General features: G+C 42.8%; 1 protein-coding gene across 2 annotated transcripts; it reads left to right on the top strand.

Annotated features, from left to right (window-relative positions):
• Positions 1-438: 438 nt before the first annotated feature.
• Positions 439-27,932, top strand: LOC115016406 (electrogenic sodium bicarbonate cotransporter 1-like). Of its 2 annotated transcripts, none has more exons than XM_029444124.1 (26): positions 439-754; positions 4,514-4,587; positions 5,510-5,686; positions 9,883-10,015; positions 11,278-11,438; positions 11,522-11,701; positions 12,561-12,637; positions 13,399-13,556; positions 13,660-13,747; positions 14,974-15,128; positions 15,725-15,841; positions 16,056-16,230; positions 17,875-18,008; positions 19,083-19,345; positions 19,748-19,800; positions 19,895-20,080; positions 21,147-21,260; positions 22,108-22,269; positions 22,716-22,894; positions 23,604-23,676; positions 24,291-24,359; positions 24,730-24,903; positions 24,987-25,151; positions 25,304-25,403; positions 25,624-25,697; positions 25,819-27,932. In XM_029444124.1, the coding sequence occupies exons 1-25, from the start codon at positions 738-740 to the stop codon at positions 25,665-25,667; spliced, it is 3,228 nt and encodes a 1,075-aa protein (XP_029299984.1). In that variant the 5' UTR covers positions 439-737; the 3' UTR covers positions 25,668-25,697; positions 25,819-27,932. The 2 variants fall into 2 exon arrangements, with proteins under 2 accessions (XP_029299984.1, XP_029299983.1); XM_029444123.1 differs by having other exon boundaries at positions 25,624-25,701.

Here is a 27,932-nt window from a genome sequence, read left to right as displayed (position 1 = left end):
TATAGTGTGTGTGTGTGTGTACATAATACACGCACTCGGCTCCTAGACTGTTTTGATGTGCGTTAACATTTAAAATCGGAACTGACTGTAAAGTTCAGTTACTGTTTGATGTGTGGAAAAAGGAAATCTATACACATGACCTGTATGTATTCATAACAAGCGACTGCATCTTTGTATAAATGAGACTTTATAAATCATCTGGTGGAATTCTCCATCCATACAAAAGAAACGCTTCAAACTTTAATGTTTTTGATTTATTTCCCAAAAATGGACAGAAATCTAATGTTCCTCTTTGATGAAATGCTGACAGTAGACACACACACGTTTGTAAAGTTCAAGTGTTTGTTGCGCCACCCATGAGCAAGTTGACCTCCACCCCCGGTGGCGTCACGCTGGAGGAGGGATGGCACTTTAAATATGGAAAAAGAACCGCTGCGCTCACAGAGCCTCTCCACACGCTTCCAGCGACACACAAAACGAGCGTTTCCTTCAAGATGTCATCTGGACACGACCTGAACAAGTCCAGCACGATATGAAGATTGTGTGTTACAAGTTACATTTGATTTGTAGAGTCGAAGAAATCATTCCAGCGAGATAGTTCCCGGCTCCTCGACTTCTTTTATCCACTTGAAAAGCGCGACAGACAGAGTTGGTGAAGATCTTCATACACCGCCTACAAGAGCAACTTCAAGGACTGCTGGACACCAGATCATCTTTTAAAAGCCAAGTTTGTCACCATGAGTTCCGAAAAGAAGTAAGTTTATGATCCTTAATTTTTTAAAGCAGCACGTCTAACCATGTTGGGGACTTTTACTTTGTAGCTTCCTGGCCAGGTGCACAATAGGCATCAGGTGAATATCACTCTGAAACTCGCACACATTCAGTGTGTTATCCGGCGTCACGACACTTTCTGTGCGTAAATTCTGGGTTTAGTTGGCTACTGGTGCCAGACTTTTAGTAAAACTTCAGTGGACTGTTGATTAAGCTAAGTTAATTCATGTTATTCAAACCAGCTGCACTCTTGGCTGCATAAGCCACTGTTGCCGCACCGCTGTGGCTCTGGCTGTCCGGTAATCTTTTTTTCCAAGAACCTGTCACTATGAATTAGGGATGTGTTGACAGGCCAAGTGTTGGAGAGTTGTCTCCAGTGCAACTTTATTAATCAAGCTGCGTGTTCCTCACACACCATGTGGTCTATGAACGGCGCGGACACTCCAAAAAATCCACATTGTTCGTGCCTGTGCGTCCACGTTGCGCAATGACGCAAGTGCTAGAGCCTCAACAAATCAGATTTTACGGTTACTATCAAACACGGAAACACACTAAGTGAATCTGCAGGCACTTTTTTTGGCATGTACCTGGAGCTCATCTGCAGCCAGTGTGAGTTAGTCATAGATGTACGTGTTGCAGTATCGGCCTGATCTCCTCAGATTATTTACGAGGTGGAGCACAGTCCCTCAAAGTGTTGCTAACACTCCCTGGAAGTAGCGAGGAGTGAAACCATGACTTCACATGGGTGGCTGCACACACACAATGGCTGCACACACACACACACACACACTAAAAACAAACGCTTTCAATTCCTCATTCTTCTGTGTCATTTGTAGAAATATGTCGCAATAAGGAAACGTTCTTTTGTACTTTTGTTCCATCCCATACTTGTGTGACTCTTCTTGGTGCTGACCGGAATGATGAATGCTTCTTTGTGCTATGAGTGATGTTTTCTGCAATTGGAGATGCATCCATTTCCTTATCCATTCAAGGAAATTCCCAAAGACAAGGACGACCCAGACAGGAAGTTCATTACAATTAAATTATTGCATAAAAGATGCGTATTGGCGCGTGGCAGGCATGTGTCCTCTACTTACTGAGGCGTCAGACAATTTACTACTGCCACAACATCTTTATAATCATAAGTCATATTTTAGGCAACACTCTCATCCCATGGAAACAAGACAGAAGATATAACTTTGGACTCTCAAATCATTTGTAAGTTGCAGCTATAAAGAACTAATGACTAAGTGACCTGTCTTCTTTTAGTATCACTCACCTTTATGATTTTAAAACAGTTTGTTCTTTCCTCCAAAAGTGGATTAGTTAGAGTCTTGGAGGAGTTTCTAAGGCCATTTTAACGACATCATCAAAACTCAAAGCCTAAAGCTAAAGCCCCCTTTCAAGCCCCTCAGAAGTGCACGTGGTCTCACTTTGAGGCTCCTAAATCATCACTGCGTTTGCTCATTGCTCGGGACTGTGTCGGGGGCACCTGGCTGGTGGGATTGGGTGCGTCACTCTTTAAAGAGATGGGGATGATCCCTGATCCCGATCAGCTGATTCCGGCTCCTCACGCACCGACAGGTTTATGCAGCCTCATGAGGTCACAAGAAACGGAAGCAGAGTTGTGAGATGATTGCAGCTGGTCGCTCTGACCCTCGGCCAGCTTCTTTTCTTTCTCATTAATGAGGCAGGAAGAAGTGATTGCAGGAAATGAAAAAGAAGATCAAGAAGAGTTCCTGTGTTTACGTGTGAATGAGGAGACAGAGGATCTTATCTGCCTTGGGTTTCCATGCACATGCACGAGATATGTACTTAGCATTTAGTTTGTCATCAAGACTTTTCGCCTCGCAGCTCCCAAATTAGCCTCATTCTTTCTTCATTCTTTGCATACCGCTCTAATTATTTTTGATTTAGCACTTCATTCCAAACAGGACTGCTGAACTCTTCTTCTGCATCCTGTATGTCTGAGCACCACCAGTGGTATGTTTCTCATCACGAGGGTCACCCTGTCTGAGGCCTCGGAGTGGAGTGATTAACGTGTCTCCGTAGACTGACTATAGCTAGCAGTAAACTTGCAACATGAGCTTCCTTTTGCTCTCCTGTGTGGCCAGAAGTTTCCCCTGTTAAATGACCTGCCTCCATGCGCACACACAGAATCAGCAACACTTTGTTGCAGAAGTAAGTGTGTAAGTGTGTGTGTGTGTGTGTGTGCAATGTTAGTGCAAGAATAAATAAAATGGTTCCACCCATTTATTTGCATGTTTCTGAATGTGTCTCTGTTTACTGTCCACATTATCAGTCACAATTAAAGGTGTATTACGATAAATAGTGCAAGTTCTTCACAAAAGAAAACCGTGTGACAAAAGAAGCTGCTGGTATTTTCTGTACGCTCCGTCCTGGAGGGAAAGAAGAGAGCACAAGCAGAAGGGAACATGCACAGAAATCTGGAGCTAAACAATAGCATCGCCGTTCTCCACAGGTTGCTGTGTGGGAACTCGACCCCTCTTTTTTTGTTTAGCGAGCAACAATGGGCAACAAAAGGAGGGTACAGGGGCTAATCAGTGTATTAGCATTGCTTGTGAAGTTGGCACCAAGCCCGGCCACTCCTCATCTTGTTTGATCTCAGAGCTGGTGGATCAACATTATGTCTGCTATCAGCGTTCTGCTTCTCTCTCTCTCTCCAGATAGCATATCCACAGGGGAGATTCAGATGAGCGATCGGAAGAAACAAGTTGTGTCCTTCCTTTGTTTATTTAGCCGTTTTATGTACACTGCTCCCATCCCTTCATTTATTTTGAGTTGTGTCATCCCCAGTTGAGGATTGTTCAGTGGAAACTGTTTGTGTGTTTATTTAAATGCTTGATGCACATATACATTTATTCTCATAAGGCGGTCGGTGGGATTATTGACACACTTGCAGTATGTAGTCGCGGAGCAGTTTGACACGAGGCTTCAAATAGAAGACCAAACATATGACTAGTGTAATGAAACATTGGCCTCAGTTTTTCTTTACATTTTATAGTTTTATTTTTTGTTTGTTGCCGTCTTAGCACAAGTGTATTTTAAGATCGGTGTTTTCCTTTTATTAGTCGACACTTTGCTGGACTGGACGAGCCACAGTCCTCCTTCCAAACGTCCAGGAAGGTTGACAGTGTGTGTGTGTGTGTGTGTGTGTGTGTGTGTGTGTGTGTGTGAGTGATACATCTACTAACAGAGGAAAAGTATGTTGTGTGCAGCGTTGTGGGTGGATGGGAAGTTGACATTTTGGCCATATGTGCGTGCTGACCTTAGCATTAGAAATGCACCTTACAATGACAATGTGGTGATGGAAGTCCAGACTCACTGAAACATGTGGTGTGTTTTTATTTTGTTGTGCCACAGTGTGAGGTTGAAAGAGAGAGAATTAGCCGGCTACTATAAGCAGAGTTAGTTATCTGAGTAAGACGTTGCTGAATAGGATTCTTTATCAGGATTGTGTTTCATGGTAAACTGAATTTGACTCTTTTGGCCATAAAAGAGGAATTAGAAAAATGTAGCCTGGAGGTTGAACATGGTCGACACACTGGTTGTACTGTTTTCGATTTAATTTATGAGGAGCAGCCGAGTGAGGTTTTTATCATTTGTTCATAGTGTTTCTATGATGGTGAAAGATTGACTGACATTTGGAGCACATGTTTAGTTGGAGTATACTGTATGTGTTGACTCATATTGCACGTGTTGTCTCTCTTTTCTCTTGTAGAGTGGAGGACGAGGCCGTCTTGGACAGAGGAGCGTCCTTTGTCAAACATGTCTGCGATGCACAGGAAGTGGAAGGTAACATCAGTGACAAATCATACACTTTAACTCCATCCATGACTTTCCTCACATACTGCACTGTTCAGGTTCCCCCTCTAGTACCAGCACAGAGTTAAACTCATTATAAAAGACATGTCCTCTTCAGCTTCACATTTCTGAACAGGAAGATGTTTCTTTAAGTGCTCTAATCCTGTCCAGTGCTGGCTGTCAGCTAAAGCCACAACAGAATCCATGTTGATACGCCCATGTGCATTTGCATGAGACGTTTACATTTCACAAACTAACACTTAAGGGTGAACACAAAGAGAGCCACGTCAGAGCGTTTGGCCTTACGTCAAAGCTGCTCGTGTGTGTGCAGTAGTAGAAGCGTGACCCTTTTTGCTTCCCCTGCATGGGAATATGGTGGAAGTGTGTCGTTTAGTGTGCGCCTCGGGTGGTCTTTGGTTTCTACAAGGAAGCAAGACCGACCACTTTGACGTGTGAAAGATGTCATTAAAGCACACGAGACCTGCTTATGGAATGCATGGTTGAATAGAAAAATACACGGTGGCTTCAACGCTGACTCAGTCCGTTAATCCCAGTGTGTGTGTGTGTGTGTGTGTGTGTGTGTGTGTGTGTGTGTGTGTGTGTGTGTATGAGTTTTCTCTCTGTCTCTCTAATTACTTCCTGGAGACATTAAGCCATTTCCTGTATGAGCTTCTGTGTAGGAAGTAGACGTTTATTGTGTTTTGCCGTTTGACTGATTTGTATCTCTTCTTGACACACCACCAATGTCACTGAACCATTTCAACCTCAGAGCAAGTTCAAAAATGATGCGTCAAAGTAGCCTCGCGATAAGCAAACATTTCACAGCACAATGCAAACAACCAGCCCTTAAGATTCATGTGAGTTCCTCTTGTTATCATGAGTGTAATCTGACCTGCATTTTTTTTTCTGCCAGGTCACCACACTGTGTACATTGGTGTGCATGTTCCCAAGAGCTACCACCGCAGGAGACGCCACAGACGCAAGTCTAGCCACAAGGACAAGCGGGAACGAACTGAACACAGCACAGAAGGATACAAGTCGGATGGGGAGAACGCAGACGAATCCACCGTGAACATCCTCAAACCTCTCAGTGAGTAGTGATCGAAGCGTTCAGTGTGCACAATGTCATGTGTGGGAGCCACATTAGTAAGGAAAACACCTTCACCGGGCAGGAGGCTTCACTCGACAGAATTGGTGGAGCGAGGGAATCGAATACTAATCTGAGAATGACAGCGGATCGACTTTAAAAGTGTGTGTGGGAAGTAAATACAAGAGGTGTTATCTCTTACCTTGATGTTAACACAGTAGTGTGTGTGTGGCATTTGTGAGAGAGGGTTCTTGAAAGAAGAAGAAGTTTTACAAGCTCGATAAGTGGGACTAATGCAACCTCAGTACGGACGAGAGCAGTGAAAGAATAATTAAGGATCAAATGGTGGTAAATTGAAGCAACGGCATTAAATGAATGTTGGCCCACAATGTGGATACAGATGCAGAATGCACATTAAGATTGTTGTCGGCCTCAGGAGTCTTCTTCTTGCTGTAGGACAACACAGCAGATGTCTGTCCTTAGATAGAAGCTTAGGGAAGTGATACGCTTCGAACATTAATCCCACGATCATTCTCTAGAAGAGGAGGAATTATAATTCAGAAAGAGTCTTTAGATATAGATCCGCTTTAACCCACATGTCTCCTGAATGTACAAGATGAGACTTCTTCTTCTTCTTATTATTATTATTATTATTATTATTATTATTATTATTATTATTATTATTATTATTATTAATTTGGTTACACAGGTGGGAAAGCAATGAGCAGCTGTCAGTAAATGAGCCTGATGAATGCTCTGTTCCACCACACACACCTTCGGGTTTAAAGCTATTTGCAAGACATGCAATTACCCCAATGCTGGAATTCACCTTCAAATGGCACAACATGGAAACTGGAGTGTTTACTATCTGCTTTACTGCAGGTGGAGGTAACCATTAAGGATTTAAAAACGAGTTGGAGATAGGAAAAGGCAGGGATTTGCTTCTTAACTTTGTGTGTGTGTGTGTGTGGGGGGCATGTGTGGACACTGACAACAGCACATCCACATACCTAAAGACTGCTACAGGTTCACTAATGCAAGAATTATAAGAAGGCACTGAGCTGGTAATTGCACAGGTTTTTAAATAAAGCTTGATTCAAATATGTAGTAAAAGAAAACATAGCAGATGCTTCACACAAGAATTAAAAGACACACTATGGGAGCTTTGGCTTTTGCAGCAACTTGTGCAGGCATGCGTGCTTTAAGCAACAGGCTCTTGAGGTAATGCAGAAGAGAAATCCTCCGGTGATTTGCAGTGGCTGCATATTTTTGAGCAACACCCTGAGAAAAGGTAAACTGGTAGAACAGCAGATGCATCAGGAAGCTGTCTATGTAGGTATGTCAAGATAGTTGTTGAGTAACACGGGGTCAATGATGACGCTCTTGTGTGTAAATGTGGGAGAAAAAGAGCAAGAATCAAACCTCAGGAACACCTGGATGCTTTTTAAATGGATTTTGGACATTAGGCCATACATTACGCTGTGTGGTACACATCGGGGGGGGGGGACCGCAGTATCAGGTGTCATGAGGAATTTACACCCGTGTCATCATCTGACTGTCTTCTTTTTATATTCAGCAGCTGATAGCAGTCTGGTGTTGTGATGACAAGATTAATTTATTGATTGTCTCGCAGTGGGAAATGTGTCTTTGGCTTATTACACAAGCTGCAGCCACAAAGAAAAAACCAACTCATCAACAGTAGTAATACAGGAAGTCCCTTTCTTCCTAAAAATCCCTTAAATAGAAATGGTAATCATCCAGTGTCCATCCCTTATCTGCTACCATTAATATTTGTTTTAATCTATTTAATTTGCTATGAAATATGATATGATTTGTTCACGCAGCGTTTATTCAGGACCTCAGTTGCACACGGGTCTGTTTCACAAATTGGATGCAGATCAGTGGAGATAAGAACATTGAGGCTTCTCAATGGAACTTATCAGCTTAGCATCAGTCAAAGGAGAAGAACATTGTCCCTCTGTCTTGGCTGTGTTTACCCACCTGCGATCACACCTTCCTCTATCATGCCGGCATCACGTTGAGCCGTCGCTTCGCAGACTGCAGGCAGCAGACGAGCACCTGAGTAATCCTCTGACGCTGTAATCCCCCTTTGTTACGCCTCATGCCCCGGTGATAACCAGCCGGTGTGCTTAGTCATCCCAAGCTTTCATGATGTGACAAGAGTTTTGCTCACAGTAATCTGTCTAGATGTCTTTGCATTATCTGTGAGCCATGAGTCAATTACAGCCTTTTCCAATATTACACATCTCTCTTTATATCAGGTGGTGCAGAACAGACGGACTAATGTATATGTAGAGATGAGGTTTCTGAGGTTTAGGTGAGCAGTGAATAGACCGTGTCTGACAGGAGCTGTGGGAAGGTTATATTGGCAGCAGCGGTCTCTTTCTTAAAGATCTTTTCAAAACTGTTTGTGGTCGTACACTATGCTACTGGGTACATTTAAAAGGGCATTCATTTGTGTGTGTGTGTGTGTGTGTGTGTGTGTGTGTGTGTGTGTGTGACATTTGTTTAAATGCGAACAGTGTTGATGGTTCATCCATAGAATCGGACTGTAAATCAGCAGGCGGGGGGGGGGGGGGGGGTACTGTACAGTAGTGGAACCAAACTAAACAACGAAACGGGTTTGAACCATGGCTCACTATAAATGCCCCCTTCTAACACACACACACACACACACTCCTCTTTAATGGTGGAATGAAAGGACAGACCCCTAATGTATGATTTAGAGCCACTGTTGGGTTACGTATGTTTCTCTTGTTGAGCAGTAACCTTCAGTGACCCCCCCCCCCCCTCCCCTCCTCCTGCAAAGCTTTTCATATTTGATTATTCTTTTATCCTTCTCCTGTCTCTGCTAACTCGTCTGCTTCCACCACAAACTCCCGATGAGTAATTGGCACGTTTCAAACGAGTTCCTGAAAAGCGGCATGTGTGATAATGCCGAGGTGGTGGTGGTGGGGGGGGAGTGTGTCACAGATAATGGTCAGAGAGTTTGATGTGTGCGTTCAGGCTGACATACAAAGCCCCCAATTCAAAACACACAGACATACACACACTCGCGGTGCAGACAGAGCCCTCCACTTGTTGGATTTTCCGCTGTTTTGCCCTCCAATCTAAATCCCCATAATCCTGTTGACTCTGGCAAACCCTGTGGATCTGTCCACGTAAAGGTTGTGTGTAACCACAACAAAGGCCTGGTTTTCATTGATAACACCAGACTTGAGAGGCGAGTGGTGTTGTGTACACCGTGTCGCGTTAAAAGTCAAGTTTCTATAAGTCTGCCAGACTGCAGAAAAGGCCGTGTGTGGCCGTGAGGACAAACTGAAAGATCTCTTGTGTTTTGTGTTTTGGGCGGTTGCTGGATGACGTCAGTGTGCGCGTCGCACAATAATGCTGATACACAACACGGGGGAGACGCTGTTTCCAGTGTGGCCAAGAAGTTGATCTTGACCTTGCCACGGTAGAAGGGTTCCAACTGTACTATTTTAAAAAGAACCTAAATGAAGCTGGTGCGCTCGGATTAAAAGGTTATAGGCGCTGTTACGTTGTCACGGTATCCACCTGTGGAGCCCTGACTGCTGCAGTATTTCAAGAAACTTTCCTAGAAGTGTTAAATCGTACTTACAATAGATAACCCGCTACACAGAGGGTATAAAACATCCTTCTTGTATGTTAGGTTTTTATCTTTTATGTGTGTAAATTCTGAAGGGGAGGATGAACATTTACTGAAAGTGTTCAGTATCTTGACACACCTTTTCTCTGAAGGAAGTCAAAAGGGAAAGTTGTTCCTCATGAGGGTGTGTTGTTTTTCCTTCCTTCTGGCTAGATTACATAATGAGATGTACTGCGAGTGTTTGACTTCCTGTTTGAGTTACCTACTTGCAGAGGAGATGAAACCAACATATTAGGAAAATATAGCTGCGTAAAGCCCAGACTATATCTTGTAGAGAGTGTTTTCATGATGAATGCAACTGCGTGGCCCCTTTCACGCACAGCCAACATGCAGTCACGTGCTGTATTATCAATCACATGTCACCATCATTTGTAATCCTGCTTTATCAGTTTAGGTACAGTACCCAGAGGGCTGGGATCTTTGTCCAAAGTTTGGGTTTCTTGGACGTCAAATGAAGTCCGACAGGGTTGATTTAGTTGGTTCCTAACTTTCCTCTTTCTCTCCGCAGTTTCTCCTGCTGAGAGGATCAGGTTTATCCTGGGAGAGGAGGACGATGGTCCCCCACCTCCTCAGCTCTTCACCGAGCTGGACGAACTACTGGCTGTGGACGGGCAGGAGATGGAGTGGAAGGAGACAGCCAGGTGAGCCGCTGAGCCGAATTTCCACACATGCAATCTGCTCCCCCCCCCCCCCCTACCACCACCACCACCTCCAGCCCTTTTTACATTAAGAGCCATGTAGTCCAACATTTCCTGCTTCACAATTCCGGTGCAGTCAGCGGAACACAATCACCTATGAATAATTGTGTTTTGTATGTGTGGGGGAAACAGGCCGTACTCCAGTGAACTCCCAGTCTGCTCTTATCTGATTGAGATCTGCGGTACCTGCCTCTGTGAGAGCGGGAAGAGGCAGAGACTCCCACATGGCCAGAACAAGACTTATTGTTACCGCTCTGGAGCAGATGACATTTGGGGCAGAAAAATGTAGATCTCATTAAACCGTTTATATAATAAACATAGTTCCCTATGTTAACGTCCAACGTGGCTTTTACATAAAGTCTCTTCTCTTTTTATTCATTGTGAGGAAGTTGTAATCAAAGCGAAAGGCTCGTCTGGGTCTGAGGGACACACACTTTGTGTCACAGATAAGCTAGCAAGTAGGGCAAAGGCACGGTCCTGCAATACTTTGGGGAAGGGAAAGCAGGGGTTGCATGACAGGGAAGATAAATGAACTCCTTGAGGTCGACAGTGTCTCCGCCGTGGCCAGGCTCCTTTTCCAAGTAAGACGGCTGGTCACAGGAGTTTGGATCAAAGCCAGAGCGGATACTCTATCCCCCCCCGAGGAAACCCCATCCTCAGGCCTCAGGAGAATGGCTCTTTTGTAGCGGTGACATGTGAGGCATCTTTATTCAAAAAGAATCCTTGTCATGAGGCTTAGGGAGTCACGACGTCTCGTTTCTCACATTTAGCCAGCGTGCGGTAGACTGCCGCCGTCCCAGCACGCCCTGCATTTTCTCAAGTCTAGTGATTTATTTAGTGTTTCTACGCCGTCCTGCATCCACTGCTCTGACCTTGTGAACTGTGACCGATTCAAAACACTGTGCGGTTGTTTTGTAAAGAAAAGGGAGCCTATCTTGTCTCCTTTTTGTTTGCAGCCCGTGTTTGTTCATGAGCTCACAAAGCCACTGTTACGTTCTTTTATTTATAATGTGCATTGACCTCTTTCAGGAACTTGTTTGTGCATTACAGTTTTCCCCCTTCTCTCACTCTGACGTCCGGCCTTTTCAGGAACACCGAGTTTACTGACGAGGTCGAGCATTACGAGCCCAGAACTGTAAACACATCTGCACGCTCTCACTCCTTCTGTGTCTTTTTTTGTTTTTCCCCCGTCCTTCCCCGTCCAGGTGGATCAAGTTCGAGGAGAAGGTGGAGAAGGGCGGCGAGCGCTGGAGTAAGCCTCACGTGGCCACGCTGTCCTTGCACAGCTTGATGGAGCTCAAAACGTGCATCGAGAAGGGAACCATCATGCTGGACCTGGAGGCCTCCACGCTGCCGCAGGTCGTCGGTACGTGGGGTCGACCTGTTGAAGGTTTCCAAGAACCCGAGGGTGACTCGATGTTGATGTTTTAATATATCCCCTCTTAACAGAGACGATCATCGACAGCCAGATTGAGACGGGTCTGTTGAAGGCGGAGCTGAAGGAGAAGGTCATGTACACGCTGCTACGGAAGCATCGCCACCAGACCAAGAAGTCCAACTTGCGCTCCCTTGCTGACATTGGCAAGAGTGTTTCCAGTGCAAGTAGGCTGTTCACCAACCAGGAGAACGGTAACGCACAAACTCAAACAATTCCACATTTATTCTCTTCTGATTTCTTGTCTGATGGCTGAAGATGTTTCTTTTCCTAATCTTTTCTTTTCTTGTCTTGTCTCTGCTTTTTTTCGTCCTTCTTCCCAACCTTGTTTCCCTTGTTTTATTTCCTTGTCTTTGGGCCTGTCTTCTGTCCTTCTGCGTCTGGGGTGTTATAGCACGCAACACCCTTGAGCAACATGTGCCTTCTGTAATCCCACAATACCCAGCAGAACCGGTGTCGAGGAGCTCCAGCATGGGATACCTCTGTAAGTGAGGTCACAGCACTCCTACTGAAAGCAGCGGAGTTGAAACGTATAACAGCGTGGAGATTCCACAGTTAAACCCTCCCTTTTAGTCTATTAAGTTAAAAGAAACATCAGCAAGTCGATACACAATAGCTTCACTCATTAACTCCCGACACACTTAACTAAAACATGTTTTTTGCTAAAGTGTTGTCGACTCACTTCACTAACATCGTCCGTAAATGAGCCGTATCAAACCGAGGTTCCAAAGTTTACATTCTCACTCATTTGCCAATAGTTGACTCGGCATGTTTCTGCTGACACGCAGACGCAGCAAACCTAAGAAGGGCCATGTATCCCAGCTCTCCTCTCTCTCTGGAGTGCCCGAATGAATGACAATCTGGCATTAGTCCTAAAGCTTAAGCCTTGCCACATTTAGCTTGCTCCTGAGTTTTCTGGCTCTCTTGATGTACTTTCCTGGTGCCTTTTCTTCTCTGGGACTCGTCTTCCTCCTCTGCCAAACATGTCTCACTTGAAGCTCTGCAGTTTCGCCGGCCTCTTTTTGATCCTAACAGTGTCTCACCTCTCTGCAGGTAGCCCAACCACCGCCCACAGAAACCTCACCTCCAACAGCCTGAGTGACTTCTCTGACAAACCAGAGAAGGATCAGGTAATCTGTCGTATTGTCGCTTTGAAGGATGCAACTATTATGCATGCTCATAAAAGATGATGTTTAAGCTCTCCATTCACAAAGCAGCACTATGCAGGGTCATGCGTTGGTCTGTTTGTGTGCATGAGCTTGTGGGCCTCACATACTGATAAGACCCCTGGCTCTCTCTCTCTGCCCTCAACAAAAGCTCACTGTCTCCTGTCTTTGTCCTGTGAGTTTCTATCATCCACACATGCAGTTTCTCTCACTGTCATGACTCATGATGGAGTAGTTAACTGTTTCTGGGTTGTGTAGACCACACACAGATACCCGGCACACATAAATGAAAGTTCACAGAAGCAGTTATGCTGTGTAGATTTGTCAAAATTTGACTTAACGCCAAGGCCTTAGTTAATCATCTCCCTGAAGTTGAGTTTTTTCCTTTCACCCACAACCTGTGTGTGTGTGTGTATACTGTGTACTCTGCATTTAATGTCATGCACTGTAGTAAAGTGTGTTCATTGGGTGGCATAAAATCAAGCTGATGTTCGGCACATAGTTCAAGGAAAGGGCTGCCACTACCTGAACCAGTAAAAACATTTTAATCCCCACATTTATTTAAAATGTCACATCTATGTTTGATCGTACTGCATGTGTCAGAGTGCATGATCGTTCTCTTGCGTCTGTTTCTTGTAGTAAATAACTTGCATTGATTGTTACAGCGCTGCCTGACCATTTGAATTCGCTGACTTTGTCTTTCTTTTCTGTCTCCGTCCTAACAGCTGAAGAATAAATTCATGAAAAAATTGCCCCGTGATGCAGAGGCATCAAACGTGCTGGTTGGAGAGGTGGACTTCCTGGAATCTCCCTTTGTGGCGTTTGTTCGCCTGCAGCAGGCCGTCATGCTGGGGGCCCTGACCGAGGTCCCTGTGCCCACGAGGTAGAGCATGTGACAGCCGCGTCATTCCCTAAAAGATAATCACCATCACTCAGATTGATGCCATTTCAGATTCTCACAAACATCTTATTTTCTTTGTTCTTAGGTTCCTCTTTGTCCTGCTAGGCCCCAAAGGTAAAGCAAAGTCCTATCATGAAATTGGAAGAGCCATTGCCACCCTGATGTCAGATGAGGTACTATTACTACTATGCTAATTTATTATCTGTCTATTTAAATTCACTGTTTCATCATTCACTCCTGAGACTGCAGGGAGATCAGTGTGGTTTTGATGCGAGGTAGCTGTCCGTGTATTAAGGGATTATCTTGATCTCAGGTGTCATGTGTTTTTAAGAAATTCATGTTTTAACAACAATTAATGAGCTTAGTTTCATGTATTGGTTATGTTTCGAACTGTAAAGCAACCACTAAATTAATCCTCACTAAACACACCAGCTCTAATCCCCCTTTAAGACCTGATTGGTTGAGAATTTGAGATAATCTTGAAATCTCTTTTGGATTGAAGGTTTCTTTCCTCCCGACGGTGAAACCCCCTTAAGGTTTTAGAAGTTGCTAGCCTTGAAATAAGGGATTCTTATCTCTCCACTCAGACATTAAGGATTAATAAACTGCAGTATATAAACACTGTAGGCTACTAAGAAAAGTGCCATGAATAAAAAAGAGTCTTCAACAGCCATGCTAGCGGCTGTGTGAGGTTGTGTTTAGGCTCAGCAGTGCTTAGAGCTAAATGCTAACGCTAGCATGCTAACATGCTTGCAATGAAACTGCAAGTATCTGTTTTTAATGTTTACCATCTTTGTTCGGTGTTCCTGTGTTGGCAGTGAACAATTTATAGCTAAATTGTTAATCTGTGTGTTGACGTTTTGCTTTTGTGTCAGCAGAATAAATCCAATACAAAAAGGCAAACGATGCATATAAATCCAGACTTTTCCAATATATATTCAGCTCTGTCTGCTGCGTGACATAAGCCCTCCATGTTGTCAGGAATGTTAACAGACTGCTCATGATGTTCTTAACCCTGAGAGTACCTTGTCCACAAATTCCCACAGGCCCCGGCTCTTCCCAGTATATCTCGTATGTCAACACGGCAGGATAGGACGTGCTTTTCCAGGATTTCCTCAAGTTAAACTTTACCCTCTCATAATAGCGGCGTCATAGGTTGATCAGATGTTTGTTTTTGAGTCATCAGCCCTGTAGGAGTACCCTACCGGTTTATCCGTGTGGCCCCCGGGGAGCATGACTTATTCTTTGTGTACATTGTGAAAGAGTTTGTCAATATTATAGAAGTGAGTGGTGGATGTGATTTGCATTTAATGGTTCTTCAACGAGCCACCGTGGTAGTTTTTCTATCGAGCCCTGCGTATAAATAATTAGATGACATGTGATGTTTGTTTGCCGGCAGGTGTTCCATGACATTGCCTATAAAGCGAAGAACAGGGAGGACCTGCTGGCTGGTATCGAGGAGTTTCTGGATGAGGTCATCGTGCTGCCCCCCGGAGAGTGGGACCCTGATATCAGGATAGAGCCCCCCAAATCTCTGCCCTCCTCAGACAAGAGGTCCGCTCTAATCCACACGACTTATCCAAATGAATGCTGCACATAAATCTATTGCTATCTCATTTGTAACATAAGTTCCCCACATCCCCTCAAAGTCAGATTATATAACTTTAGCTGAACAGAAAGATGTCGAATGCAAAGTTACTGTTTAGCATTTAGCTGTGATGCTAAGCTACTGTGACGTTAGCAAGTGTAGAAGTCAGAATGAACTATATTGTTCGTTTACAGCAATACTTACCAAGATTTGCTAGCATAAACTAGCATTAGCCACCATAAAGCACTCATACCAGACCAAGGAAGGCCGTAGCAGCCAAACCCCTGAGCGTATTAAACTGAACAAAAGGGCATTTATTACAAGTCACAGTTACTATATTATGTAGTGTACACTCTTCATATTACATCACAATCATTTTTATGCCTATATAGCATCATGGCTTAAATAGATTTTCTTTGCCTGAGAAGACGGTTTCTTGTTTTCTCCTCTATACAAAGAGATGCGTGACCTACATTTTCATACAATACAAGTGTACAACTGAAAGACACGATGCTTGAGGTTATTGAATGCTTGGAATGTGACGGTTGCTCTGTTCTTAAAGGAAGAACATGTATGCGGGATTAGAGGCGATTCAGATGAATGGTGAAACTCCCCATGACGCCGGACATGGAGGCGGAGGAGGACACGATGTTGGACAGGAGCTTCAGCGTACTAGAAAGTAATTACGATTTCTCTTTCTTTAATGAAATGAGTGTAGAGAAAGAAGATCTGCATCGTGAAGTAAAAGTCATAACTTGGAAATATGTTTGTCTTTGTCTCCCAGTAAACTTCCAATGAGCTTACTACTTACTTTAAAGTGCTTCACTATTTGGGTTTCCTTTATTTGGAAACTCTCGTTTATTATGAAACGTTTGAATGTTTCTGTCTTTAAGGTTTTGTGGAGGTCTTGTCCTGGATATCAAGCGGAAGCTGCCATTCTTTGCAAGTGACTTCTACGATGCTCTCCACATCCAGTCTCTGTCGGCCATCTTGTTCATCTACCTGGGCACAGTCACCAATGCGATCACATTTGGAGGCTTGCTTGGTGACGCTACAGAAAACATGCAGGTAAACTCAGCCGTGTTATTATGTTTACATCAAGGATATTGTGTTGTACATTCAAAGGGAAGGATCCTTAATGTTGTTTCATACAGCCGACTGCAGACAAAGTTGAACATGGAGATGAATGCTGACTTAAAAATGGCCACTCAAAATTAGCTGGACCTGCACCCAACTTTTAGTTCCAAGTATTTCCTTTGTTTACAGCTAGATAGTGTCTTTAGTGGTTGTTCAATAAGTCACTTACCTGACGCGTGACATAGGCATCCGCTGTGTCACGCACAAACTAATTACGTTTGCTTTGCTTTTTGCCACTTAATTTATTATGTGCTCTTGCATCCAAACCCCATCTTGTTACACAGGCTTTCTATCTTTAAGCCCAAGCCACGTTTAGTGAAGTGTCCCTTCAGCAGTCCTAAACTACCAGGTAACACAGCACTGAGTAAAAGGGAAGCAGCCTGCAGCGTGTTGTTTCCTGACTCTAATGCTAAAGGACGCTGTGTTTTGCAGAGGTGCAATTCTGAGCCTTTATTTTGGTCACACACACGCATAAGTGTGAAGTAACTAGATTAAAGAGCTGATACGTAACGGTACTTTGGCTCTAATGTCCTTACAGGGCTACTGCATAACGTGTCCGAACTAAACAAACGTGTAGCATTTCTCTATACGCTGTCCTTTCATCTTCTTTTTTTTTACTCACATAGCACATTTAGCCTTTGCTAATGTAACCCAAGTAGAACAAGAGCTGGACACTATATGCATCCTAAATGCACTTAATGGCTTGAGATCGAATCCGTTTATAGATGACATAGCGCTCTATGTTAAGTCACACACTACTAAACAAAATAAAAAGGGTTCACATTAGCTGATAAGCCATGCTAATTTGGAGCTCAAAGGCTCACACCCCATATGTTGTACCTGCTGTTGACAGGACTGCACATGCTATGATATCATACACGGCTGCACCCCGGTGCCTCTGATGGATGTGCACGGTTGTCCCTGGCTTTGGCTGCTCTCCTGGCAAAGAGCTGCCTCGCAGCAGACCTGCAGAGCACTGGCCTCACGGATTTGCCAAGGCTGTAAATAACCACAGATCCAGATTACACAGCCACTGTAGCCTCGTCATGCCTGCAACCACCCCCCCCCTCCTAAATCCCCTATCACTCTCCTTTTTCCACTCTGAGCACATCAGAGGGAATCCCTGAACTCACCTGCCCTCTCTCAGCGAAGGCCAAGTTGTCAATTACTCGTCTATCGACTGTATCCACGTAGCGTTAGGCTTGTAAAATACAGAGTCTGCACAACTGACATGACTGGAAATGAAACAGGCCTGTCTTGATGGGCCAGCCGTGCAGCTGTGTCATGTGCGTGCATGTGTGTGTGTGTGTGTGTGTGTGTGTGTGTGTGTGTGTGTGTGTGTGTGGTGTATAGGGACAACAAAAGCTTCCCGCTGAGTTAGCAGAAATATGATGTTTCGAGGCTCAGAAAGAGTTTGAGAAAACAAAATGTGCTTAATACCGATGAAAGAATGTGTTTACTTTCCAAGATGGTTAATATGGAGTCATGCTCAACTCTTCTGTGTATTCTCCAGGGCTAACATGTTCCATTAGTTGCGTGTAAAGTCTGCATGTGTTTCTTTTTCCATGTGCTCAGGGAGTGTTGGAAAGTTTCCTGGGTACGGCGCTGACGGGAACAGTGTTCTGTCTGCTGTCCGGTCAGCCGCTAACGATCCTCAGCAGCACGGGCCCGGTGCTCGTCTTTGAAAGACTTCTCTTCAGCTTCAGCAAGTGAGTAATTCAATTCAGGCACTTTTGAAATCAACGAATATTATCGAGGGTGAACTCAAGTTCAAAAACAGCTGCAGCAGCCTGATGGATATTTATAGATTGTCGTCTATACCCAAAGGACAGATGCTGTTAATGCGTTTACATAGATGCTATCCTCGTGCCCCATATATATATATATATATATATATATATATATATATATATATATATATATATATATATATATATATATATATATATATATATATATATATATATATATATATATATATATATATATATATATATATATATATATATATATATATATATATATATATATATATATATAACATTAGGGAATACAAATAGATCATTCATATTTACAGTAGGGTGGCAACTTTTGCTTTATTTGAACAGTATCTCACTGGAAATATTTGTGCGAACTGTAAATCTGCTGGCGGTTACAGTTGCCAGTTGATTGTTAATTTTCCATGTTTTTTTGCAGTCTACTTCCTGTGCCGATTGACTCAGTGACCCCACACACCCTTTGTGTAGAACCGCATGTAATAAAGTGCTTTCAACAAAATACAGTACCTCCTGTAATAGCACTCTAGATCTATAGATAACAGTCTCACAATGCCAAATAGGTATTTAAGGTTGTAAAGGGAATACTTCACGCCCAAAAGGCATATTACTTGTACATCAATTACTCACCACACAGTGTGAGCACACTGTACGACACAAATCGTACATGTTTTTTGGATGGGGTGAGTAATTGATATAAAAACAATTATTTTGGGCGTGAGGTATTCCTTTTTAAAATGCTTAAAACCCTAACCCTAACCCTTCCAAGCCTGCTGATCCTTCTGAGACTCACAGCTTCAGAATCACCATGTTTTATTTTGAAGGGCTACAGAGCATAACTAACATTAACCATACTTAAAGACTTCACAGACTCCAGACACGCGTGATAGAAACTACAGCCAATTCTTGGAAGGATTACAATTGGTTAGAAGTGAAATGTGAAGGTGTAGGGATACACTCGTACACGATTAACAACTCCCTCCGTGCCAACTCTGCCCTTCTCCTCAGAGACAACGACTTAGACTACCTAGAGTTCCGGCTGTGGATCGGCCTGTGGTCGGGTGTCTTCTGTCTGGTGCTGGTCGCCACCGACGCCAGTTTCCTGGTGCAGTACTTCACCCGATTCACAGAGGAAGGCTTCTCTGCGCTCATCAGCTTCATCTTCATCTACGACGCTTTCAAGAAGATGTTAAATCTGGCCCACCACAACCCCATAAACTCCGACTACGATCCCTTACTCGTCAGTAACTACGACTGCAGCTGCATGCCTGGTACGTAGTCTTCACCTCTTGCTGTGTGCCGTAACGTTGTCCGATACCACCGCTCTGTGATCTTTTAGTCATCCTTTTGCCTAGAAACTACTGATTGTTTGACGCCGTCAGAATCTCGGTATCACCAGAGATACCAGAGAGTGAAAGCTCAACAGTGGTATTTGGTTTTGTCCCATTTGGCAGCGATGTTTCTATTGTATGTTAAACAAAGCTGTCGTCTTAATTTAGCTGTGTTTTACAGTGGTGATAAGAAATGATACTAGTATAAGTAGGCCTGTAGACTGTTTACTTTCTCCACAGCCCTATCGGTTTCTGTGTCGGGGCAGAGATGCTGACACTGATAAAGAAAATGGCAAGTGTGACACTGCAAGTTCTAAAAGTATTCTTGTTTTTCTTTACTAGGCAACTCATCAGAACTCCATAATGTCTCCTCGTGGACAAACAGTACTGATCTGGTATGTAGTGTCCTTGATTTTGTGACATTTAGTAGCGTTTTTTATTTCGACTAGTGTCGCTTGTTGCTTGAAGGAACCCCTTTTGTCTCTCCAGCCAGTGGACGCCACATGGGCGTCCCTGAACAAGGAGCAGTGTCTGGAGTACGGAGGGAAGCTAGTCGGAGACGCCTGTGGATTCGTGCCTGACATCACACTGATGTCCTTCATGCTGTTCTTTGGGACCTACACCTGCTCCATGGCTCTGAAGAAGTTCAAGACGAGCCGCTTCTTTCCCACCACAGTGAGTAAAAGCGGCAATCAATGGATGTGCAGCAGTTTTTATTTATTTATTTATTCTTAGCCTAATCCCAGAAGCAGTGAAACTGTTAGAGACATTGCAGATGTTTGAGGTGTTCAATTCTCAGCCTAAAATTCTCAGTTTAGGCCTCAAGCTCGCATGTCAGTGAGAGTCAACGTGGGAAGCTCAGATCCATAAATTATCGCTACTTAATTTACATTTTATTATATTTGATCATAACGTCACTTATCAGGTAAATCATCAAAATACATGAGGATCAACAAATGGTACATTTTTGAGAGTCTCGAGCTATGTTAGTGTCGTGAGTCTGTTCTTATGCTGTTGGGTTAAATGCTAACATTAGCTTACTATGCTAATATACTCACAATGCCAATGCGAAACATGCTAATGTTAAGCAGGTAGCCTATAAAGTTTATTGTGTTCTTATTTTAGCATTTTAGTATGCTAACATTTGTTTGTTTTTTGCACAAAGTACAGCTGGGGCTGATGGTGTCCGTTTTTAGTTTTTCAGGTCATAAACCAAAGTATTGGACAAATTTAAAATTTTGACCCGACAACGGCGCTACACGGAAAGTGAAGGAATCGTCAAAGTTATTACATTTCATCCTCAGGGGAACGTGAATGTCTGTAACCAAATTTCATGGCAATACATATAATAAGTCTGAGCCAAAGTAGTTGGCCAACATTGGCACGCTACTAGCATGGCTAATGAAACTTAGCATTTTGTGGATGTTGCGATATCGAGCACCAAAATGTCCGTTTCTTTTCCCTTGCAAATAATTACATCGGCTCCTTATCAGCCTCTGGTCTGGTTTAAAACATGTTAACTAACGGTAGTCCCCGATTGATGAACAACTACGTCTATTAAATTACAGACACAATTACACTCGCTGCACTTGCCGTGGCCAAAGCACACACTCGGTATGTTGTGTGTGTTTATCTACAAACATGTCGTTCGACAGTGTGTGGTTCTTTGTCAAACACACAAAGCAAATGTCACGTTCGTTCATACGCTGTCAAACCTGCTGTAAATGTTTCTCTCTTCTAGGTGAGGAAGCTTATCAGTGACTTTGCGATCGTCTTGACCATTCTTCTCTTCTGCGGCGTGGACGCCCTCGTCGGTGTGGCGACTCCAAAGCTCATAGTGCCAAGTGAATTCAAGGTACATACCAAGCATGGAAGAAGGACACTTGAGCTGTTCTTTTTAGCTGAATGACACCGACCGGTCAGGTGCAGTTTCCTCCTGTTAGACTGATAATGATCCATGTTTTAAAATCCCAGTATAATGCTTTCTTTGTAGTTTGCCCAGTAAGCGATACAGGAAACTGAGTCACAGTCAGTATCGGAGATTGCTAAGCTCAAATGTTCCTCAGCTGGCGTTAAGACCACCCCGCCTTGACTTAGAGGAAGGGAACGATGGGGTAGAGGAGCGGGTAGCTGCATGAAATAACTACTTGATTATAGGTGATGTGAGAACACAGACAATCTTATACTTGCATAAGTACAGAGCAAGCTTTGTTTGAACACAGAGTCTTGATTCACAGATTTCTGTCGTGTAATGATGCACCAGTAACTCTGTTCAGGTTTAAGACTCTCAAAGTGTGATGGTGTTTACTTTCCTGTTCTTTTTTTGAGATGTTATCCTTGTTTTTAAGATATCTGGACTGTGCATGCACAGAAATAAGATGATGCACTAGTCGGGTGTCTCTGTGTATTGGCGTCCATGTCACTTATACTCTTCTTGTTCTTCTTCTCCTCTTGTTGTTGTTGTTCTTCTTCTTGTTCTTCTTCTTGTTCTTCCTTCTTTCTTGTTGTTGTTCTTCTTGTTCTTGTTGTTCTTCCTTCTTCCTTCTTGTTGTTGTTGTTGTTGTTGTTGTTCTTCCTTCTTGTTGTTGTTGTTGTTGTTCTTCTTCTTGTTCTTCTTGTTCTTCTTGTTCTTCTTGTTCTTCTTCTTCTTCTTCTTCTTCTTCTCCTTCTCCTTCTTCTTCTCCTTCTTCTCCTTCTTCTAGCCCACGAGTCCACTGAGGGGCTGGTTTATTCCTCCTGTTGGAGCGAACCCTTGGTGGGTTTACCTGGCAGCTACTCTTCCTGCTCTGCTGGTCACTATTCTGATATTTATGGACCAGCAGATCACTGCTGTGATTGTCAACAGGAAGGAGCACAAACTCAAGGTTGGTGCAGCACCTCAAAGCTTTATTCATTTAAAATAATTCTGGAATACGTTCAAGGATAGGAGTAAGAAATATAAAGGGTCAAAAGTCCAAAGTAGCCCAATGCAACCTCACCCCCTACCAAAAGAAGTGTGTAAAATGTTGTGCATATTTTCTATATTAATTTAACAGTATCTCTCTGCACGATTGTCTTAATACTGTTTCAAATGGTGAAGAATTTCTGGTGACAATTACAAATATGACCTAAAATAGTCACATGTAGTTATTTATGTTGTATTATATTTGTATATATATGTTAACACCTGCTCATTAAGGTCATTAAAACTCCTAAATGTCCTGAAACGACACTGAAGACGTGAAATCCTCTCTTTAGAAACTTCATCCGAGATGCATTCTTGTGAACTTTGGTTCACCGTGTGAATCTCTTCTTTCCCGTCTCCTCTCAGAAAGGGGCAGGGTATCACTTGGATCTGTTCTGGGTGGCAGTGCTGATGATAATCTGCTCTTTCATGGGCCTGCCGTGGTACGTGGCCGCCACAGTCATCTCCATCGCCCACATCGACTCTCTGAAAATGGAGACCAAGACGTCAGCCCCCGGGGAACAGCCCAAATTCCTGGGTGTCAGGTGGGAAAACGCAGCTGCTGGACACAGTGTTGATGTCATCTTTAAGAAATAAATAGTTTGGGGAGGGGTTTCCCAGAGTATTGTCGGGTTTAGACAGTGCCAGATAGTTAATCACATTTATTTTGGATTCCCAGGTGAAAATAAACTTCACCACAAATGTAAATACGTCACGGGCCGTTTTCAAATACATTTCAAAATGTGCGCAAGTGGACAATCCTGCTTTACTCCCACGATTCACCATAAATGGTCAATGCAGAGCTTTTTTGTTTTTGTTTTCCAACAATAGGAAGGGGGGGGGAAGGAAAGCCAGAAATAAGTAATCCTACTCGAGCAATCAGGAAGAAGAGAAACAATCTTTAAAAACAAAAAGGGAGAAAAAGGGGCCAACAAATCTGTGCAGAGATGCATTCAGTTCATACAGATATGCTCATTAATGCACATGAATGATTTCCTTCATCTGGTTAATTGGGAAATGAACGTTAAGTTCACACCCTGCAAACACAACTGTTAAAAATGAAGCCCGTAAACTGGGAAACAAAGTTTACAGAGTATGTAGATGCAATTACTATATCTCGTGTGTGTGTGTGTGTGTGTGTGTGTGTGTGTGTGTGTGTGTGTGTGTGTGTGTGTGTGTGTGTGTGTGTGTGTGTGTGTGTGTGTGTGTGTCTGATTCATTTTTTGTTTTGCTTTTTTCTCTTCACCAATCCAGGGAGCAAAGAGTCACCGGCATCTTCGTGTTCCTGCTGACGGGCCTCTCTGTCTTCATGGCCCCTATCCTCAAGGTACGGCTCTACTTTCCTAATTCTTCCATGGAAATATGGATTACTGTCCGCCTCTTTTAGGACAAACTCCTGTCACCCCTCTTACATTTAAAATCATTTTAAAAATCTTTTATTCATCCGATTAGGAACTCCCATAGTTGAAGTAATTCGATGTGAAATAAGCATGTTCATCGGGGCTTACGCTCCGATTGCAGCTGAGTGCCTTCTCGAGTTTCCATTCCCACATTAAGCTGCCAAACTAAAACAGTAGTGTTAGTGAGAGGACATTGCTGGAGCTGCGGCGCCCCCTTCTGGACAGTTTGAATATTGCGCTTCCTTTCCCAGACATAGGGAGCGTTTCAAAATGTTTAGTATAAATCATGACTTTGGTTGTTTCAAATGTATCATTCATGCTTAATTCACTTCTGGTTTAAATATTGACTATGCATTTAGATGTAAATGTCTTGATTGTATTGTTCCCCCCCCCCCCCTACTGCTTTAAAGTTCCTTGGCTAACACTGAGCAAGTAGTAACATTAAAACATTCTCATTACCTGTATGACGTAAGCATCTCTTATTTCTCGTGTCACGTATCACATTGATAACTTTGTTGTTGTTGTGCTCTGTGTCCTTCAGTTCATTCCCATGCCTGTGCTGTACGGCGTGTTCCTCTACATGGGCGTGGCCTCACTCAATGGCGTCCAGGTTAGTGAGTGTGTTCTGCAAGTTACTTGAAAAATGTTTATCAATTTGCCCGTTACATTTGACTTATTGGAAAAAGTCATTTACGTTGCTTAACTTTTGTTTCATGACTTTATTTAGCACAGCTCAAAGGTGCATTTTAAACAACTCTTAAAAAGCTCCACACCTCAGGGCGTTGTGGTTTAACAAGCAGTCCGTAGTGAATGTAGGCTTACGCTACTGGTAACTCGCTAGCAGCTACGACACAACATGTAAATAACTTTTGATGTCTGCAGCATCTTGCATATACTATGCAAATATTGTCAAACCTCTGACCGCAGCATGTCCATTCTGGTGACTTGACTGACGTGTTTTGTGTGTTCGCTTGCGTCAGTTCATGGACCGGCTGCAGCTGCTCCTGATGCCAGCCAAGCACCAGCCGGACCTGATCTACCTGCGGCACGTCCCCCAGAGACGCATCCACCTCTTCACCTTCATCCAGGGCCTGTGTTTGGCCCTCCTCTGGATCCTCAAGTCGACAGTGGCGGCCATCATCTTCCCCGTCATGGTGAGAAATCGCTGCGACGCAATTTGCACGTAGCGCTTAGCCGGGGGAATGACGGCTCATCGAACCGTTTGTTGTGTCTGCAGATCTTGGCGTTGGTCGTGGTTCGTAAGGCGATGGACTACGTGTTCTCCCAGCACGACCTCAGCTACCTGGACGACGTCATCCCAGAGAAGGACAAGAAGAAGAAGGAGGACGAGAAGAAAAAGAAAAGCAAGAAGAAGGGAAGCATAGACAGCGAAATCGAATTTGTAAGATAACTATTCTTTAAACTTAAATATGTATATGGACCTGTACATGTAGATAAAGTATTCCACAATCCATGGTCATGTGGTTGTCTATAGCCTCCTGTAAATCCTCACCTTTAAGTCCATACGTGTTAATGTTCTCCCTCCTCCCACAGTCTGACTACCCCTACCTACATGAAAATGTACCCAGTATAAAAATCTCTATGGATATGATGGAGGAGCAGGAGCCCATGTTGGGTGATAGAACTATGGATAGTGAGTACTAAAGGGGCAGCTCTCCTCTCATACGAGCCTTCTTGCATGCTCTAACCTTTTTAACACCTTAAATAGATGAATATGCTTTTCTGCCAGCGCTCTAACCTGCCGCCGTTATAACCCTGAAAGCAGCTTTCCGGCTTCTCGTCTTTTCTTCTGATCCATTTGAACTTTCAGAGGAATTACATTTGTAAAGTTCTTTTTCTCTTCCCCTCTACAGGAGATCAATCCAAGACTTTCCTTAACCCGCATTCGTCGTGCTGAGCACTACTACGACTCTTCCACAGTGGCCGAGTGAGTGAGTACCAGCCGGCTCTCGCATCCTGTATGCTCAAGTCATTCACACGGTGTGGTTTTGTTTTTGAGTTCCTCCAGCACCACCTTTATATTCCTCTTTTATCTTTCCTTCTTTCAGTCTCAACAGAAGTTCATACGCAAAAGGTTTGCCTCAGATTCGAATAGACGGGGACTCTGGGGATAACACTTTCTTCTGGAGGAAGGGTTCTGAAACAGATCTGTGAATGACGCAGCAGAACCAGCACAGCACAGCACAACATCCTCTTTTTATTTAGTTTTATATCGAACCACTTTGCAACAGTGTTTTTAAAAATATTTCCTGTGTAAGGATTTAAATCAGAATGGCTGAAAGTATTTGTCTTTTTTTTAAAATTGAAAACACTTTGGTGGTACTGAATGTTAATGAGGGCTGACACATGATACGTTCATGCGTCCGTATGAGTTCTTGCAGAAAACAAAAAGGTCATTTGTATGCAATTTTTATGGGACATTAATATCTTATGAATGTCTATGTTAATAATTTATAATAAGCGTCCAGCTGAAGATTTAGTATCCTAAAATGCATCTTCCAAATAATACCAAACATGACCAGTACTGTTTTTATAAATAGTATTTTTGTAACGTTCCTTTTGGAGATCATAACTACTGGAACCTTTTTTTAAAGTAAAACACAGTGGAGGTACTGAGTTTGGAGGCAAAGGGGGATACGCATGTAGTGAACAAAAGGGCAACAGAAGGTCATGAGTGGACATTAATTTTGTATTTATGGGCATATACATTATTTATCGAGCATCCATCTGAGGCTGCATATTCATAAAACACATCTAGATCGTGTAAGAATACCCGGTTTGCTTCAGTATGGGGAGAAGTGAATGGTTCAACACATTACAGACAGGAAGTTCTCTTTTTCTCTCCCTCCTATATTTATTATGTTTAAACCGTCTGTATGGCTTTACCATTTAACTTCCCCATTTGTGCAAATTTGAAGATATTCTATAGATGTGTGTGTGTGTGTGTGTGTGTGTGTGTGTGTACCTGTATTAGCTCTACCTCTTCTGATTCTGTAGGTGCCAGGTATTATATATATATATTAAACAGCTGTTATGCAATTTGTGATCAAACGCTGATTTTGGCCCTGCATACGATCTCTGAATCTTCCCTTTGAGCTCCTTTTTGCTCTTATGACACTTACGATATTGTAATTTGTTGGTTTGTCAATATGAAATAACTAATGTATGATTTTTGCAGTGTTTTTAAAGGGTAATTCCACCAAAATGATTTTTTTCCCCCCAAAAAAAACAAACATTTAAGATGGATTCTTCCAATGTTTCACGTACTGAAGTTCGGGGAAAGTAAAGCCTGTAATGTTCGACACACTTGACTGTGAACTCAACCCTAAAAGCCTATTTAAGAAGAATTTCTCTTTTTAAAATGTGAGCATATTTAAAAGCTGTTAATGTGATACATTTTCAATCTTTTGAGCAAATCTTTTCTTTCAATTATGTTATATGTGTGTGTGTTTTTTATGCAAATCAACAAACAATCACTGTGAGGAAATGCAATGTTGTGAATTCCAGTGCTGGAAGAAATTCTGCTTTTTTATTATAGCGTACAGGGTAAAAGAAAAAGTGTTTTTGCAACAGCTTAATTTTCAACTTGACATTTTTGATGAGACTCTTTAATGTATCTAAATCTAAATCCATTTAGTGACAGTGTGAAGTCTTAACTTTTCCTGTATTATTCAAATGACTTGATTATGCATCCATTGCTGATTTGAAGTACACGCTTTAACTGAAATGGATTCAGGCGACTTAGGATATTAATGCATATCCGAAATGTAATGCATTTCAATCATTTAATATGTTCCTTGAAGAAAAAGGAAGTGCACAATCAGCGCTGCTTCTGATCTGTTTGTAGTGCAAATAAGGGCTTTAAGTAATTAACGCTTTCGCAATCAATATGTGAAGCACAAGACTGTTACAGTTGCATTGAACCAAAACCAAAACCAAAAAAAAACCCCACATTGTCTTCCACTTTGTTCTGTATGTCTTGACTTTCTGGTTCTAATTCCACAATTCTTAATATATTTTTGAACTCTGAAACCAATTTTATACAAACATCATATGTGCTCAATATCCATATGTTACTCAGAAGGAAGCAGATGTCTGTTTGTTTTTTTTATTGAGTAGTGTTTTGAATAAGAGCAATAAAACAGTCCAAATGATTCTTAAA

This window comes from Cottoperca gobio, chromosome 12, assembly GCF_900634415.1.
Source record: "Cottoperca gobio chromosome 12, fCotGob3.1, whole genome shotgun sequence".
Classification (NCBI taxonomy): Eukaryota; Metazoa; Chordata; class Actinopteri; order Perciformes; family Bovichtidae; genus Cottoperca; species Cottoperca gobio.
The sequence above is the reverse complement of the archived record's forward strand: the minus strand, read 5'-3'. Positions and strand labels throughout refer to the sequence as shown.

Coding starts and splice junctions, on each gene's coding strand:
- LOC115016406 (XM_029444124.1), top strand. Junction 22,270..22,715: donor GGAAGGAGCACAAACTCAAG/GTTGGTGCAGCA, acceptor GTCTCCTCTCAG/AAAGGGGCAGGGTATCACTT. Junction 24,360..24,729: donor CCTCACTCAATGGCGTCCAG/GTTAGTGAGTGT, acceptor CGCTTGCGTCAG/TTCATGGACCGGCTGCAGCT.